The sequence below is a fragment of the Enoplosus armatus genome, chromosome 12 (genome assembly GCF_043641665.1).
Source record: "Enoplosus armatus isolate fEnoArm2 chromosome 12, fEnoArm2.hap1, whole genome shotgun sequence".
NCBI lineage: Eukaryota > Metazoa > Chordata > Actinopteri > Centrarchiformes > Enoplosidae > Enoplosus > Enoplosus armatus.
Genome location: NC_092191.1, coordinates 2,076,123 through 2,095,324, shown reverse-complemented (window position 1 = coordinate 2,095,324; position 19,202 = coordinate 2,076,123). Strand labels below are relative to the sequence as shown.

At 42.7% G+C, this 19,202-nt stretch overlaps 1 protein-coding gene across 1 annotated transcript in view; it reads right to left on the bottom strand.

The window, feature by feature from the left end:
• Positions 1–19,202, bottom strand: part of atrnl1a (attractin-like 1a) — a 202,839-nt gene that overhangs the window by 181,071 nt on the left and 2,566 nt on the right. Inside the window, exon 2 of the mRNA XM_070916476.1 lies at positions 74–157. Coding sequence (XP_070772577.1) covers positions 74–157 — 84 coding nt within the window. The remainder of the gene's footprint in view (positions 1–73; positions 158–19,202) is intronic.

Sequence of the window (19,202 nt, the reverse complement as noted above, 5' to 3'; positions counted from 1 at the left end):
ACATCCCAGTTAACCAAGTGGAACTAAATAAAACAAATGATGATAGGAGGAGATGAAAAACACTGATACTTACTATCCTTCTATTAGCCAAGTGCATTTGGTCTTGTACTTATAGTTCACTGGTCCATCTGTGAGAGAGCCTGACAGGTCTGTTAACCTGTAAGACACGCAGAGGGGAGAAAAGACAGAAGTTCAGTCTGATATTCAGCGATAATGATAAAACTTCATAGGGTCACATCTTACGCTGAACCGGAGCTGAGAAGTTGTCGTCTTTGTGGCCTGGTTCTGACCTCTAAAACAGCCGCAATTTGCAGTTGAAACCGCTGCTTCACAAAATGATATCTTGTGACCCCCTAAAACAAAGAGATCCATTGTTAAATCAAGGAGGCTCTGATTATGGGATGTATAGTAGTTTAACTGGCCTGATTTACTGCTACTAGATCAAGTATGACGCTTTCCTACGGAGCAGACCTCCATCACCCTTTTCTTCCTACACGACTAACATCACCTAAATCAATTCAAATGTAGGACATTTAAATACAGGCTGAATTCCTTTGGTTGACCAAAAACATTTGAAAACTGAAATCACAACATTTTATGAAAAAAACGACCTTGAATTTACTAAATCATCACTGCTGCTAGCTCGACCCAACATGTCATACTGACTGCTGGATTTCCTCTAAAGATGATAGATTGTGTTAGATGCTGTTAGATGTTAGATAATGTTCTTTCTCTGCACCATTCAACATAACCACAGTATTTTTTTTCCCCATAGTGCACTCTAGAATCAAACCAGCAGTGCTGCTTTGTGCCAGATGGGCTGGATTTCTTGGCCATAAATTCAGCACGAGAAACAGCAGAAGTTGCTCGTGACTTGAGTTGACAGCTCGTGCGCAAGTAAACAAAATGCCATGTGGATCGTAGTTTAGACTTGCAGAGTGTTGCCTATATCATTTACATAGTTTGGCATTGCTAAATTTAAATCCTGAATTCTCTTTAAAGGAATAGCTTGACATTTAGTGAAATATGCTGACCACCGCTCTCATGTGCTGGAATGCTGGAATCAGATATTTAAAAACACAGATTTCTTTTAGTTTTAGTTACATGCTTTTGCTATTTGTTACCAAACAAAGCCAGGCTAGCTGTTTCCCCCTGCTTCCAGTATTTATGCTAAGCTAACTGCTCTAGCTCTGCACTTAACACACAAACATGAGATTGATATCTAACTCTCCGCAAGAAAGCGAATAAATGTATTTCCCAAAATGTCAAGAAACTTTACCTTTAATTGTGGTTAACATGTTTATAATATTTACTGTTTTGACTTTAATAAAGTCCTCCTCTACAAGACGTGTTGCCACAGCCTCAGCCACGCTACCTGCTGCTGTCTGGTATCAGCTGACAGAGATCCACCTGCCACATCACGTGCATCCTGCACTCAGTTTAAGTAGATTTCCGTGCCCTTGCTGCTGCGTAACATGCGGCTCACCGGGCCATGCTGGAACAGCCTGATTCATGCCTCGCAGACACCACCGATGTAGCATACAGCCATCCCTACATTATTTAACCTTGGCTTAATGTAGGTTCTCTTTTAGTTTGCTAAAAATAAACCTTTTCGGTTACAACTCATGTGTAACCCCCTTCTGCCTTTGCCGTTTTGAAACTATAGTTTACCCAATATTTCTGAGCTCTGTACTGCAGTATCAGATACAAATCTATTACAAATATGCGAAGACATAAATATATGTTCTCCGCCAGGGATAACAAGCACCTCAGACTGAGCCTTGAATGAAGGAAACACTGGTGACAGAATTACAGAATTCCTGTGAGCAGATAAAACATGACGTCCCACTCATGTCAAGGTAAGACACTGCACATTACTGTTGCCATAGCGACCTCAACATGACATATTCACGTGGCAATTGTAATAAACACAATGATGGTGTGAGTGTGTGTGTGTGCATGGCAAACATTGGTCACACCTGTCAATCAAAGTAATCCCATTTCACTGCTGCATGGAGGGAAAAGGTGAAAATGGAGACACACACACACAAACAACACACACACAACACATCGGCGTCACAGGCGCTGAAGACATCGCAGCCTGCCTCGGGTTGGACAGTATGTTACTGTATGTGTGTGTTCGTTATCTAAGCCTGCAGTGTCACTGTAGGCTCTGTGGTCACACTGGCACCCTGCCAGACCAGACAGGGAGCGAGAAAAAACAGAGTGAAACACATTTTTATTGTCTAAGAAACGGGCCTGTAATAATACATTTTTAAAGCTACGACGTGCTTTACAGGGTTACAGACGCCAGATAAAACCCGTTATAATAAAACATAAAACAGAAGATATTAATAGATCAAATCTGATAGCATTTATGGAGTAATAAAATAAAACAAAGACTGCTGCTGAAACATATGCTGTATATTGAACAGTTCCTTTGCAACAGGGTATTGAACGTCAGTGCTCTGGTCACTCTTTTGCTCTGACATTAATAAGTGGGAAAGGAAATGAGGGCAAACATTGTAATGGTGCTTCCTGACAGTGAATGGTTTCAGTTGCATCTGCAGTAAATTAAAAGAGGAAATGGTGAGCAATATGACAATTAGAATAACAATTTTGCAATATTATAAACACTGGTTACACTGCAAGCAACTCAGATGGCGGTTGAAAATAACCATTACAAGAGCAGCAGCTGCCCTCTCCGTCCTTGCTGCTTTGAAAGTAACTTAACTTGTGCATGTACTCCGTCTTTCTGGGAAATGAGTGAGTACGTTAATGACGTTAACCGACATTTCACCGCCCTGTCTGACTCTAAATAATAAAATAAATAATCGTATCGTTCTTTAAGAGTTTGCAGAAAGACCTAAAAGGGAGCAAACCAGCCTCGCGAGCTGGGACGCAGAAACACACACCACCATCATCATCATCATCATCATCATCACCATCAGTCAGTGCATGAGATTAAGAGTGTGTCAGGACAAATGGGCCGCTTCTCTGTAATGAGAGAGAAAGAGGGAGAGCAAACAGATTGCAGCACAGCCGGACACAGGCCACAGTAAATGCTAAAATCCTGCCAATAGAAGACACAGACACACATATACGCATACACTCACAGACACGTGAGACTGAAGAGATAAAGAATAAGACATCTTCACCTCATCTTTTCAGCCACCTCTCATTCCCACTCACTTCTTCCTTTTCTATCTATTCCTCTATCCATCCCTCCCATCAGTCCCTGATGACCGAGGTTTGATCCTCTGACTTTAATCCCAGATTAGAAGACAAACATTCATGTCGTGCTGCTGTAATACCTGACTCAAAAAGATGATGATATTGATGACGATGACGAAACCCCTTTTATGGTTTCTTGCTGATGATGATACATGAATACTGTAGATTTCTGGAATTATATTCACAAGATCTATTGTCTTTTGTCCTGTCTTATTACTGCAGTGTGTTATTAACACAAAATTAGGACCACATTTCACATCCAACAAGGTGAAAACATTGCAAAACTTGGTGAAGAGGGGGAGACAGTAGGAGGAATTAATGAAATGCAATGTTCTTATCTAAAACTAATTTTAAAAAAAGTCACTAACTGTTGCACAAAATGTAACAACACTTAAATGTTCAATCCATTCATCCACTTTTCCTCTGCAGGCGGATGGAGCCTGACACATCTGACGCTGGCTGAGAGACAGGGTACACCCCGTACAGGTCGGCAGTCTATTACACAGCTGACACATATGGACAGATAACCATTCACACTCAGATGCATTCAAATTGGCAATCAGCCTGCAGTAAGCCAAACCTGCATGCCTCTGGACTGTGGGAGGAACCTGCAAACCCCCTCTGACATGGGGACGTGCAGAAAGGCTCCAGCCAAACCACCAACTGTGCAAACCACTGAGTCTGTTTTTAGGATGATGTTTTGATTACTTTTACTAATGTTTACTGCAAATGTAAATATCCAATAACTAGTTAATCATCAGAATTACGAGCAGAATAGAACAGCCTTGCAGTGGCTCTCCTCCTGGGTTTCTTGGTTAAGTGTAAACTTGTGTGAGAGCTGAGTGAAAGGTAGATCCCATTCATAGTTAATGAGGAACTGACTGGAGAGGCGTCCTACAGCCCAAACAAACCGTCACTCCCAAAAAAAGTCTGGCATAGAAGAAGACACTCATACCTCATGTGCACACTTGCAGACATGAGACCAACACACACACTTGCATCCAGCTGAGGTTATAAATGGCAACCAGAGACAGCAGAGTGTCTAGGAGTTCACAGCATGAGGCCAAAGTCACATCTTCTACAGATTCCACAGGACTAGAATCAGGGACCACACACACACACACACACATATACAGTTCACACAGATGAGAAAAGTGTGAGAGGATGATGGTGGCAGAGGAGGCAGAGGAAGATGAGAGAGGAGGGAGAAGAGGAGACAGAGAGAGCAGAGAGATAAAACAGAGACAGGGACGAGAGGATGAGGTATAGAGGAAGAGAGTCCGGCACCCTTTGAAATATTCATCTGCTCCGGGTGAATAATTGATGGCGAACAGAAGACAGATGCATGAAGGATAGACAGACAAATGGATGGAAAGAGAGAGAGAGAGAGAGATGGATAGAGAGATAGATGCCTCATGTCTTCAGGTGTTGAAGGTACAAATCTCCTGTTTGGTTTACTTCAATTCATCTTGAAACAGTTTGCAATTAAAGAAAAGGAAGAAAAGCAGAGCACAAAGAAGAAGAATTACAAAAAAGCAGTTTAAAGTTGTTTAATGTGAATCTAAATGCCAGCTGACTTTTTCATACCTCAAGTTTCAGGTGCTCATCTTTACATTCCTCCACTGCTGTCGTAATAACACATCTCGACAACTTTTTCTTAATTTCATTACATTTGCTTTCATTTATTTTCTGCTGTGTCTCTCCGTTATGTGGTTTTTGTTGTAACATTACAGACATGCTAGGAGATATGGGGCACTCCTTGGCAAACTTGGACCCTGGACAACTACAGCTCCCACGAGCCTTTGCCAGAGGCCAGAGGTTAGCTCAGAAAGGGGGGGGTGGACTTCTACTCTCTATAGTGTCGCGCTGTATAGCCTTGCCACAGCTGATGCATCAGCAGATTTAAGATTTAATGGGCTTAAATGGCCACAGTAAGAAAATCAAATTACACTGGTATTAGCTTTTAAGGAGCAACAGCAGTGATGTGTCTCAGACAGCGTGCAGTGACACCCAGACTGTCTCCTTCCCTGACTGAATTACACAACCAAAGTTAAGTAGACTGTCCAGTCCCCTAAAAGAAAGGAAGAAAAATGAAGTAACGAGTTGAACTGAAAGGTCAGTGTGTCTTACAGGACAGGACGCAGGAAAAAAGCCTTGTTGTATTGATTTTCTCTGTCTTACTCCTCTACTGCGAGACAGACGTTCACTAACCACTGGACTGCACAACAGCGTGGTGACACATTCATACAAGAGAGGAACACATAATCCAAAACAACCACAGCCACACACACAACCGCACATACAAAGGCTTTCAGTGACAGCGTCCAGTCAGCTGAGAGAGTGACATCACGGTCAAAAAGACGTACACATGGACTGTGAGGAACTTCCACCGACTGTTTTCATTCCCTAACCCTTCAATCGTAACCTGAACCCTTCACGCTACACGCCTGTTCTTAAACATTATCAGCCTGTTAGAGAAGGCAGAGTTGTCCAGAAGTGACTTCACTTCGCAAAAATGTCCTCCCTCATGTAAAAAGAAACACACATGTTTGAAAAAAGTAATCATAAAAATTCACAGGCTTGAAAATCCTCCAAGAATAATACCACTCCCTCACTATATAGTCTTAGATGACCATATTTAGACAACACAGCTCACTCAAATGAACCGTATAATTCACAACAATGCACAACACACTGGAATTCCCTCTCAGGCCAGTCAAAAACTTCCCTACGTCTAAATCTAGACACAGAACTCAGTGTCTGCAGCCTGACTACACTCAGCAGCGCTGATCATTTCATCTGCCTGTAAAAAGTTTTATTTTCTTGGCACTTTGCTGCCTTTGGCTGCTCTTCTGATTCCATCATCTGAAGAACCTCAATGCCCAATTAAAGGTGGTGTTGCCATCAATCTGCCATCACATGCGATATCAAAGAGTTGAAGCTAAGTACAAACTGTGTACACATCATGGGCCCGCTGCATGTCTCAGCTCTGACGTGCTTGTTTCTGTAAATCTATTCAGAGAGACAGGCCTCGCCCGGTGAATTGGGGATTAATAAATAGGCGCTAATTTTAATTCTATACATGTATTAAGTTTGCTTGAGGAGGTGTAAATATTAAAGTGAAAGAAAGTGAAAGAAACACCCTGTCGCAGTGGGATTTCTGAGCCCCACCTGTATCTAACAGATATATATAATGCGAAAAATGTCCTCCTAACATTTTAAAACCTCTCATTCATCTTCTCTGGTGTCAAACTAAGACTGAAACATCACAAACAAACTACAGGTCGTAAACAAAGCTGCAGTGCAGGTCATCATCAGGTACAATTCGACATCATTTTACATTATGATGGTCGCTTAGTGACTTTCTTAAGCCAATAAATGAGGAGGAGACATTTTCAGACATTGTTTACCCTCACTGTACTGAGTGTCTGTGTAAGGTTACACATCATCAAACGCTGGTCTGACTGTATCACCTCAAGCTTGGCACACAATGATTAGAATACAAAGGCAGATGAAATTTCAAATATTTGGATTTCTGGCTCACATCCCCAGAGGAAACAGATTATCACTGCCCTCCACAATCACCTCAGAGCTTTATACACTGACTCTGTCCTGCCACAGCTGCCTTTTACCAGAATCCAGCATACATTATTTCACATGTACAGCAGGGGTGTTATCTTGCCACTGGCAGTGCATCCAGTTTCCAATTTCCACACCATTTATGCTTGTATTAAGTTCAAACAGTCTTCTGATAAAACAGTAAGTAATATTATCTGTGACACCTCTTGAACGCTGTGAAAAACTCTTGCAGTGGGTGAGATACACAGAAGACAGCAGCAAAGCTACATAAAGCCAGTGATGGATAACCAGACAACCCAGAGATGACGGCTGCATTGTTCACACCGACGAGCATGCACACTCACACACACATGCGCGACGTGCAGGGGTCCCCGAGCTGGGGCCAATAGTGAAGATTGAGAGATCTGTGTGGTGTGTGGTGTGTGTGTGTGTGTGTGTGTGTGTGTGTGTGTGTGTGTGTGTGTGTGTGTGTGTGTGCGTCAAGAGAGAGCGAAATGAGGAGATGAATGGCCAACAATTGAATAACCTTGACCTTCTCTGCAGATATCCTTTATTAAAAATCAAGAAAAGCCCTTCTACTGGGAATAACGAGGGCAGAGAGTGAGTGTGTGTGTGTGTGTGTGTGTGTGCGTATGATTGATGTTACTGGGTCTCTATCACCTATGGTATAGTCATGGTCCAATGGCTTTCACACCGGCGCATCATTCATCGCCACCCCCCCCCCCCCAATATCTCTCTCTCTCTGTCACACACACACACACACACACACACACACACACACACACACACACACACACACACACACACACACACACACACACTTCATATGGATCCTGTTCCTCAAATAAGGTCAAAGCCAAGCTAATAGGAACATGGCACATTTAAACAGAACAGAGTCAACTGACAAAGAGAAGAGAAAACAAGGAGGAAAAAAGGAGGAGAAGAAGGGAAAAAATGGAGAGACGAAGAGGAGAAAGAAAAGGGGAGAGGAGGAAGGAAAGAAGAGTGGAAAGAAAAGATGAGTAGAACAGCGAAAAAGAGCTGAAAAAAGGAAAGAAAAGGACACAAAAGAAGCGGAAAAAAGGAAGAAGGAAGAAGAAAGAAAAGGAGAGAAAAATAAAGAGGATAGAAGGAAATAGGAAAGAAAGTGAAAGATGAGGGATTTAAGGAGGGAAGAAAGGGAACGTATAGAAGAAACTAGAAAAGTATAGAAGAAAACAGAAAAGTAAAGAGGAAAGAAATGAGAGAAGAGAAGAAAAGAGGAAAGAAATGGTGACAGAAAGGGGGAGGAAGAGGAAGAAGAAAAGAAGGAAGGGGGAAAGTGCAAAGGAAAGAAGACTGAACACACACACATCACCCTCCGTCCTCCTCCACTATCACACACAAACACACAGCGGGTTGCATATCGATGTGGACATCCATACACATGAGGTGACTTTGCTTTACCCATCTGCCTCTGTGGGATGTGAAAGTCATATTCAAATACTCGTCCCCTCATGTTTGAGCAAACAGAGCCTCGTGTTCCTCTGGTTCCTCAGCGGAACCTCATCCGTCCTCCAGCTTTAACCTGAGAATAAAGACCCGTCTCCCTGATGACCCTCGACACTCTAAAGGTTAATAGACTTTATGAGTCAGTCCATTAACAGCTGCCCCGAGGTCTATTAACCTGGGAAAGTAAGACTGTCACACAGCTACAGACTGGACTAACACTGCAGCAGCGGTCCTCAGAGGTTTAGTCAAGATCACAAATCACTATCTTTAGGGAACTTAGGTAATGGTTTTAGTTACCCAACCTCTGTTATAGCCAGTGCTTGATTTAGCTAAGATGCTCATCAAATAACCTTCTGATCGTGGGTTGGTACCTCCTGGTGAAAGTCTCTGAATAAAAACGTAAACAACATCGATAATGTCCTTCAGACGGCGACTCTGAGGAAACTCCATCAACTGATAACACTTCAAATTCAGCTGAATTCAGCTGCTGCTGCTTCGAGAACAATGACAGCATCAGTTGTTAAAGCAAGTGGCCCAAAACGACATAATGTGAGCAGCCAAAGAAATGATGACAAAAGCAAAGGAGGGAGTCAGGTGACGCAGAGCAGGTCGGGTGGGTGGTGACGCAGAGCAGGTCGGGTGGGTGGATGGAGGACGGTTCATTTCAAGTTGCAAAAAGAAAAGAAAAAGTTGCAATAAACCACAGTTTTGACTTTAATTTACTGAGAGACCGTGAGGCAGCATCAGAATCTTGACACCTATGATCAAAATCATTAATAGTTTCCCTAATTTGATCGGTCTATCTGAAAAAGAAAGTTTGCACATTGTCTATGATGCAATAACATTACATCATAGACATTTTCATTCAGGAATGCTGAATATGATTTTTTTTTTTTTTTTATTTATCCTTTTTTTTAGCGAGGACGGTCCCGTTCAGATACAACATCTCTTCTTCCAGGGAGTCCTGGTTAATATGGAAGCATAAGCAGTTTCACATAACAAATAACTACTTCACTTGTAAGAACACATACAATACATGAAAAACAACACAAGGGAAACTGATAAAAGCAGTAAAAGAAGAGAGGCAAACAGGCCATACCAGCGATATCCAACAAATTCCACCTTAAGTCAAGGATCAACATGTTTCCTTCAGGGCAGTTTTTAACAGACCGTTAAAAAGGTATTAAAATAATGAAGTGCCTCTGAGGTAATGGTATTTTCCATGCCCCGGAAGCATAACAGGAGGAAGCAGATGATGCTGGAATGATTTCTGTCTGTCTGGTTCAGGGATTCTGCCCTCCCTCACAAACAGGTCTACAGTGAGGACACACAGCCTGTAGTTAAAGCAAGAGCTGTCTGTCAAATGACGCATTTTACATGGTCAGGCTCACAGCACGGCGCTTTCGCTTCAGCAGAATTTGAACTGCAACTTTACAATTTCACATGTTTTTACATTCTGGTATTACTGCATTTACTTAGGTTAAGGATTATAATACCACACGCTGTTGCACCTAATGGGGATGGCCACAAATCCTGCTGATATAAAGTACTTTTATACGGACATGTGACAAACTAAAGGAGTCGTTTGTCACCCGGACTGCTGTCAGAGAGCAGTCTATCCATCTGACAGGAGCCAAAAACCTTCAGGACGTCCGTGAAACACATGAATCCTCAGCTGATGTTTGAAGCCAAGTCGATGAAGTCGGTCAGTGAACGTGAGTGTTATTTTTCACCCTGAGAAAGAAGCTATTCTGTCTTCTGTGTCCTGACACAGCTCGACAGTACATGTATCTCCACTGACGCACGAGTGTGTGTGTGTGTGTGTGTGTACAGAAATAGAGCCTTTATTACAGTCTGACAACAGGCCGCTGTATTATTACAGAGAGTTTGCACCCAGCCAGCCAGGCCACAGGCTGATTATACACTGTGTCCTCCAGCCAGCAGAGGTGTGTGTGTGTGTGTGTGTGTGTGTGTGTGTGTCCGCCCCTATGGTGAGCCCCACCACATGTGGTCTGCATTAAAACACTATTGTGTGTTACAGGGCAGTATAGCGTTGCCATGTCAACTGAAATCACTATCCCATGTTGTCAGCCTCTCAGTCGTATTATGGGATGGTTTCCTGTACTCTGTAAGCACACACACACACACACACACACACACAATCCCTACACCACACCCAACAGAGGCTTGTTAAGCTTTGAACACACTCCAATACGCGCCGTCTCGTACATCAAACCTCTCACACTAACACACACCACGACACCGAGCAAAAACAAAAGGGGAGGAACAATAAAGAGCAGAAAACATCAAATCAAAGGGACGTTTTAACACCATGAGAATATAACTTTTGTAAAATCCGTTGTCACGTGAGTCCACAGAGAAGGTACTGAGAAGAACAATAAGAACATGACGGGTGCATCTTCTTATTGAAAGTATTATCGAGCATTACTCGTCTTACAAAGCAGCTAACTGGGATGCTACAGACGACATCAGAAAGTCACACTAGTCATTTTCTGACCTGGCATTTCTATCCTATTTTCTGCCATGCTTTGGATGTTTTAGTCCCAGTAATGTGGGAGAGTAGAGTTAGTCGGAAAAGTAGTCACATGGAAACTTTACTGCTCCTGCATTCTTCTGTACAGTTGAACTGAAATTGGCAGCATGCTAACTGTCTCCTGTCAGGGCTGGAAGGCCACTGTCGGTCAGCATATTTGAGTTCAATTTAGTTGGAAGTTTAGAAGCTAAACAAACCAGGGGAGTGTTCAGGAGAGCAAAGCCACACTCTCCACTGGGAGTAATGGCCTTGCTCTGTCCCTCTTGTGTGTTTGGTGGACGGAAGCTAAGCGTGAATAATAGTGTGTCAACCACGTTTTCATTTTATCTGGATATCAGACATATTAACCTTTGTTCAGTTGAAACGGGGCCCTTGTTAACAAATAAAAAGTGTTGATACCTCATGTCAACACAATAACAGCCTCAGGTGATGCAGAGAGCTCTGACCACGCCACCTGGCAGAAAGTGACAGGACATGACAGAATGACTGCTCACCCTCAGGCAGAGTGTGTGTGCTCACCAGGTACATGTGTATGTGTTTATGACTTTCTAACACACACACACACACACTCTCTCTCTACCCGACGAGCGGCCTGAACATCGTGTCAGAGGCAGAAAAAGGAAAACAGAATCAAAGAGGACTGAGAGTTACAAGAGAACATGGGCAAACAACCAAATAATCCAGGGCCTGCACTCGCTGTAAACATACCCACTCACCACATGTAGACACACACGCAGAGAAAGAGACACAAACACACACATAAAGACACAGAAGAAATACACAGACACAGAGGGAGGCAGAGCTAGCACATGCTTCAGTGATGAAATCATTTGTGAGAAAACACAGTTTGGAAGCGAGAGGGGAATACGTCTTTCTCTGGGTGGACTGCAGGAAAGGCGTGTGTGTGTGTGTGTGTGTGTGTGTGTGTGTGTGTGTGTGTGTGTGTCTACTGAGACAGACATGAAGTGCGTACAGATGAAGAGATGAGAAGAGGAAGAGTGAAAGGAACAGAGAGGAAGGTCTCTGAATCCAAAGAGATGCTCCCTGCCAGGAAATAACTCTGGCCTCAGCAGAGACCCAGAGGATCATCTAGACACAGTCAGCAATCTAAACCTGAACACACACACACACACACATCCAAGACCAGGATAATAAAGCCGTACATACTTCTAGTGGTTGCTTGCAACAATGAAAGCCTTCTAGCAAATAAACGTTTGTACGGCTTTTACTGTGAAGCAGCCACGAGAGGTGTAGAGTGACAGACAGTGGCAGCAGTAGTTACAGGGTTTATACATATATACGCACACAGGTTTAACCTCAAACCTCCCACACTCATTCTAAGCAGGTTTTGAGTATGTAGTGTGTTCACACTAGAAGGTCTATGTATGTAGTGTGTTCACACTAGAAGGTCCACAGAAGTTTGGACCCAACCCGAAACAGGCCTGTGGAAAACACAAACGTGACTCGCATTTATTCATTTTGATCTGAAAGAAAAACAGAACAAAAAGCCTTGCAGCAGTGTGACGTGCCACCAGTTGCATCTCAGACTCCGTCTGCCTCAAAAAACACATTTTTCTTCTGTGGTGATGATGATGATGATGCACCACGAGATCAGATTTGATAAAGTCCTCTTGGAGCCGATATAATTTTTTGGGCATTTATGCCTTTATGTGATTGTGATAACGGAGAGAGACGTGCAGCGACTAGTCTGGCCAGCTGGGAATCGAACAGTATTGGCACACATGTGGTACGCGCCCTAATCACTCGGTTATTGGGTTGTTATTGGGTTTTTAAGAGTAACATTTGATGAACACGATTGTCCCACACAGGAAATGGAGGAGCCGCTCACACCTACAGAACTAGTAGCGGTCTTCAAAAGTTTGATTGATATACTGTATGGAATTGTGGTACAGCTACTGAGTAAATTAATTGTTTTTAAGTAAACAATGCCATTGTCATCATCGAGCCACTGCTCGAGTTTGAAAGTGGCAGATGAGCAAACAGACGGGCCCTCAGAGTCTAGATATTCGTAACAAACATGTCTGGAAAAAAACAAGAAAGGACCAAACTGTTGACAGACTTCCTGAACAGTCTTTGCTGGGTTAGGGTTGAAAAAAGACAAACTGAAAATCTATCAAGCTTCAGTCCGACAGTAAGAACTGATCACAATCTGCTCAAAGTATCACCGAGAATCACTTCACGCTCAGGACTTTGTGTCTGTCTTCGTTTCAGTTCTTCAGAAAGTCAAATGTTCAGTTCAGCATCATATCCATCAGTTCAGGGGTAAACTAAACACAGCCAAACACCTCAGAACCTGATATCCTGCATCACTAACGCAATAATGAGCTTGACACGCAGATACTTGAACAAAAAGCCTAATGAGCCAACATTGTCCTCTGTTACACTCTAATGGAAGACATTTTCTGTCAACACTTGTCTAATTATCCTGTGATGGAGGGACACCGGACTTTACCGCAAACACTAATCTGATTACTGTACAACTGACGAAGGAGGTAAACGTTGAGTGTGTCTGATGGGTCGTATAGACTGTGCGCACTCGGCCAAATGACTATTGATCCACTGAGTCTGTGCGGGGCATGACGGAGAGGTTGTGACATCATAATTATGAGACAGAGATTTAATGTATTGCCGAGTTGTAGGTTTAAAGTATTGCAGACAGCGTGGAACAACTGGTGATGTATTCCTCCATATCTTTATAAACCAAAGACTTTCATTAAGTGGTCGAGTGTTTCATACGTCATACAAAATTGCTTGTTTAAGCAGTGAAGCTTGGTGAGCTGCGTGAATTGTTTAAACTTTGAACGTTTATTAAAGAAAGAACAACGGATGAATTTAGAGAGAAATCCTTTTGGATTGAACGTCTGTCAAAGAACTAAATTAAACCCGTGGCGGCACTTTGGAGAAAACATACCAGTAACATAAATAATCAAAACCACTTCACTGGCCCACACTGTGGCTGTAACAGTGAAAATATCCTTTTAATGCAGTTACAGATACAGTGTTGGTGGGACTCACTGTCCCATGATGATGATGTCATGAGAACAGACCTTTCCCATCTCTCTGAAACAGCTACAGCCTCAGGGAGGAACACAGGGGGTTATGATTCATGTAATACACCCACCAATCCGACTGTGAGAGTGTGTGTGTGTGTGTGTGTGTGTGTGTGTGTGTGTGTGTGTTGTCCTTGCTTTCACTCTCATCATAGCAGGATTAACACACACTGGACAGATGGCCATCCGATGCTCCTCCCTCCCAAACCCTCACATGCTTTTAAACACACACACACACACACACACATAATAAACACAAACACACCCTACAACTCAGCATAGCGCAGTTGCAACTTCAATGCACGAGCTGTGTCATCATCACTGCACACTGCCTGAGGCTTAAACACACATAATCACACACACACACACACACACACACACACACGGGTTGAAGCCCGTGTCAGCAGATGATGACTCTGATGTCAAAAAAGCACTCTTTTCTGTCTCCACTCAGCCTGTCTCTCACTAAAACACTCATGTGGTTGTTTTGTCCTTGAATGGCTCCTTCTATTCATCTCCGGGCATCACAGAGCCGGCAGGGCTGATATTTAGATGACTTTGTAACTGTAATTTACTGTAAACACGCGAGTGTGTTCTGAGATAACGTGTTTTTCGATAAACCGAAACCTTTTCTTAAAGGCCTTCAAAATGTTTTCTTGTCACAGTTTGTGTTTCACCGACACTGACATCAGCACCCAGCTTCAACTTGTTCTCAATGTTTTTTGCGTGGCAATCAGGAATAAAGTCATTTCTCCTGCGTTCACATGTGGGAGATTCTAGAAGGCTTAATGTACAAACAGCTTAGAGAAGAAAAAGGCAGTCGACTTGACAAGACTCCACTACAGCATGAGGAGAAGTGAAACCATCCGAATAAGACAAATAGCAAAAATACAATAGAAATAGTAAAGGAATTGAAAGTAACACACACCAGAGGCATCAAGGTACGTCCATACGTCCAGGATACGTCACTGTCTTATTTCAGCTCGCTGTTCCTAAGAATTATGTCCAGATTGGATGATTCTGCACCCCCCGTTTTATAAAGCCAACATTCAGGAGTGCCCTTCATGTAGCGGGGAGGTTGGAGCTGTGCATGAGCATGAAGCATGAAGCATGTTGGACTTTCATGTGGGAGATCAGAGCTCACTTCTTGTGACAGACCAACAATTAACGTTCGCCTTTGTAACCCTAACCACGGTCTTTCCCTAACTTTCACCATACTGTAGTTGCTCTGGGCAGATTTCATTTAGAAAACACTGTCACTGAACCTTTTATGGTATTTTGCAGAGTGGTCTATTATTGATGTCTGGAGATCGATGCATCCCAGCTACTGCACCCTGACTACTTCTTATTAGTGCCAACTGTGTGTTTTTCTTTATTTCATACACAATCATCTGCTGTTACAGCTGAGATATTAATGTGAGTTGTGTTTGCTTACAGCAGCAGTAACTGAGAGAGTATGAGAGTTAATATGAGTCAAGGTTATTTTACTCAAAATGAGATCATGTTATTATTCATCCATGTTTGGCAACAAAATTTACTGCACTGGTTAAGTGGCTGTATTTTCACTTTCACAGTGTGCATCATATAATTATGAAATAAAGCCCTGTTGTCTCTTCAAATAGAATTTGAAAATGTTATTTCCCACTATGGCCAATCAATCAGGACACGGGCTCTCAAAACTGTAGTTATTAATAAACAGCTAATAAACATTGAAGTATCCATTTAGCTAAATAGCAGTGATGTAAGCTATATGGAAAAACAAGAGCTTCATTTATTTGAAACCTTTAGTTGTACTTTAATATTAAAACTAAATCCAAATATATTTGATGAGGGAATCCCCCGTGTTCTGATTTCATAATCAGATTTAATGCTGGATTCAGATTCAATAACATCCTGTCCAACCTTAAACCTGGTCAAGACCGAAGTTCTGAAGCATCACCACAGTCCGAGTTTAGCAGAAAGTCGCTGGCTCAAACTCAAACTGAACCAACGCCCCATGACCTTCATACTGCTGCCACACACAGGAGCGAAGGGGAACCATAATGGGCTTCAACGTCATGTAATAGGATTTCGGTGCCACCATAACATCTAAACTGCGCCCTCAGTATTAGTAGACAGATTAAATCAGACATGTATTGGAGGGGTTTAATCCAAAACTGTAATCCCATTACATTGGAAATAAAAATAGTACTTTATGTGTTTATATATATATCTTCTGGAGGAATGAAGAGGTAGAGTTATTATCTTCATCCCAGTAACTCTTCCGACTGACTTGAAGAGGTGGTACATTTTAAATCCCATCTTGCAGAGTGTTGTCTGAACTGAGTCGCCTCAGTCCATTTATCAGATCCTGTGTGATAAATACAGCTTATTCGGCTCCAGTTGTCTGAGAGGCACAAACCTCCATTGTGGCTTCTGCACGCTGAGTGATGGCTTTACAACAGCAAGCCAGCCACAAGAGAGACAAGATTTTTATTTATTCTTTCTTTTCCTCTATCAATTAGCACCATCTACATCCTTTTCCAGAACACCCCGCCGCATCTCTGTTGGGGGATAATGACTGAAAATGTTTGATCAGCGTGAGTTCATTTCACCGTGGCCTCCAGTGTTTCTGGCTGCCTGCACTTAGCATGCAAGAGACAAAGTGAGATTAATGCAGCGGTTTATACAAGCAAAACCTTAGGCAAATAGATTCACTTTGATGTGCTGCATTAGACAGTTTGATGTTGAAACTGCCTGGCGCCACCGTCACGTCGCTGCACGAGTGCTTCACAGCCTCCTCTCCGCTGCGAGGTTAATCGAGGACAAACAGGTAACCTATTTAGTCTGATGAGAAGCTCCTACCTGAAAGTGTTGCAGTCGACAGCCCTAAAGGGTGAGGCAGCGTGCACTTTCATGGTTTGTTCCTGCGGGTTCTGCCCGGCACCTGACTGCCGCAAAACATTCTTGCCTGAAATTTCTGACTTGATATTTAAGAAATGCAGAAATATTTTATATATATATATATATATATATATCCAACCACAACAACGTTTTCAAAGGTTTTTACACAACGTAACCAACTCAGAGAACCTGCGCTGCTTTACAACAAAAACAGCTGTATTCAATGTCCTTTTAAACAGCTTAAGATGGGCGAAGCTCACTGATGGCACATTGAAAAGTTACCGAGAGGAGCCTTGACGGACGCTTGATCGTACAAAGCACTTGATTTCGACAACATAGACTGGGGTTTACATCTCATCTCTTACCAACAGTCAGTGCTGATCAGCGTCTTTTATATTAACAATGGATTAAATGATGCTCGTACTGATGAACCCACAGAGATTTATCAGCAATTCGACAGCTCTACTGAGCTTTTTAGCCTCTTTTAGCTCGCTGTTTAGGTTTTACGGCACATTTACTGTGTGGTTCAGTCCAGCCTCTCTCATCAACCCCTGTGATTAACAAACCCACTGCACGCTACCTGACCAACAGCAGCAACAGACAGACGAAGTTACAGACTAACTGGTAAAGACAGTGGAACATCTATTCCCTGCTGGATACAGACTAATAACGCTAATGTTACTGCGTATCTGCTGTATGTAGAAACAGGCAGGTGTTAACAGCAATGATATGTCAGGGCTATGGGTTTGTTTGGAGTTTCTCTGCCCCCCAGTGGCCAAAAAATGCATTAATGCAGCTTTAACAGTGACGTGTTCGTTGAGTTATATTAATCAGACCCTAATTGTTGGGACGGCAACGAAGAAAACTTACATATAGGTTGTTGTGGGAGGCAGTGGCAGCACAAGGGAAAATAGGGACATAAATAAATAATTTAATTCAAACATCAGTGTCATGTTTGAAACCAGAAGCCTCACCAATGCTTGGCCAGTTACTATCCTACAAATACAAGGAAGAGTTGTCTACGTGAATGTAACAAATACCATGTCAGCAAAGATGGGCACTGGACCGGTGATAAAGAGAGGAAAGAGGGAGAAAGAGAGAGTGTAAGAGAGAATGATTTTTTTCTTAATTTACCAAATAATCAGATTTTAAAGTCGAGAGTGTTTGCGGCTGCTGACCAGTCTTCTCATTATCTCAACATCGTCATGTAATTCTCCATATCTGGTTCAGACTGAATTCTGTGTGTTCTTATTTGTGTGTTAGCGTGACATGTGTGTGTGTGTTTTGTATGTGAGAACAAGCAAAGCGTTATCTAGTCTGGACAAAGAGAGTGAGAGCAGCAGAGAAGAAACTAATAGAAAGAGAGAACGCCATTGGAAAACAAAGGGTGAGACAGCGGACCACTAAAACTACACAGAGCACCAATACCTTAAATCAATAGACAGAATCTACTCCCTATTTCTCCTTTATTGGATCTGTCTGTGTGGATATGAGACACAACAGTGTGTGTGTCGCAACTGCAATCTGGTGACCGCTGGGGCTTCAGTGTGAAGCATTTTCAGGGAACAGCAGCGATTCTGAAGCACAGGTCCTTTTCTTTGCTCCACTGCTCTCCTGTCCTGTCCAATCCTGTCCTGTCCTGTCCTGTCCTCACTAAGAGACACAGCTGATGTAGACACAAGGACTGTAAAGCCTTTAGATAACACAACTATTTGGACAGGAGTGTTTCTACAATATTGGTTGTTGACAGGGAGATTCATCTAGTTCACAATCCCCGAAACAACCTCGAGTGGATGTTTTTCAGATGGATTACTGGATGATTTATAATAAACCAAGCTTAATACAAAAGCATGAAATCAATAGAAAGGGCAGAATACTACAGACTGAACTGGGTCAGAAAGTCCACAATGCATTTGCTTTCAGGGTCTCCATTATAAAAAACTAGAGTGTAAAACTGTCGACAGCACGCCTTGAACTGCAAACCAGGTCAGTTCCTATTCTTCAAAAGGTAACTTTGTTGGTCAGAGCCTAAAGAAGCTACAAAACAAAAAGAAATCCAATCTCCCAAACCATGCTATACTTTGAGCAACAGTGGCAAGAGCCTTAATGCAGCACAAGTAGTGCTACACACAATAGGAAAGATTCAACCAAACCACAGGGAGGCTGCTGCTTTCACCATTACCTGCAACACGTAAACCCGATGCACCGTATCTGGAAGCGTAGCAGCGCCGCCTCTGAGCTCAGTGACCATTATTTTCTTTCTGTAACTGCTTCACTGTAAAAGCCCTCGAGCGGTTTCCTGGTGTTGTGTCGAAGTTTGTTTCCCCAGCAATTTGCGCTTCTCCTGACGTTGACCTGGACCACAACAAAGTCCTATCAGACTTCACCTC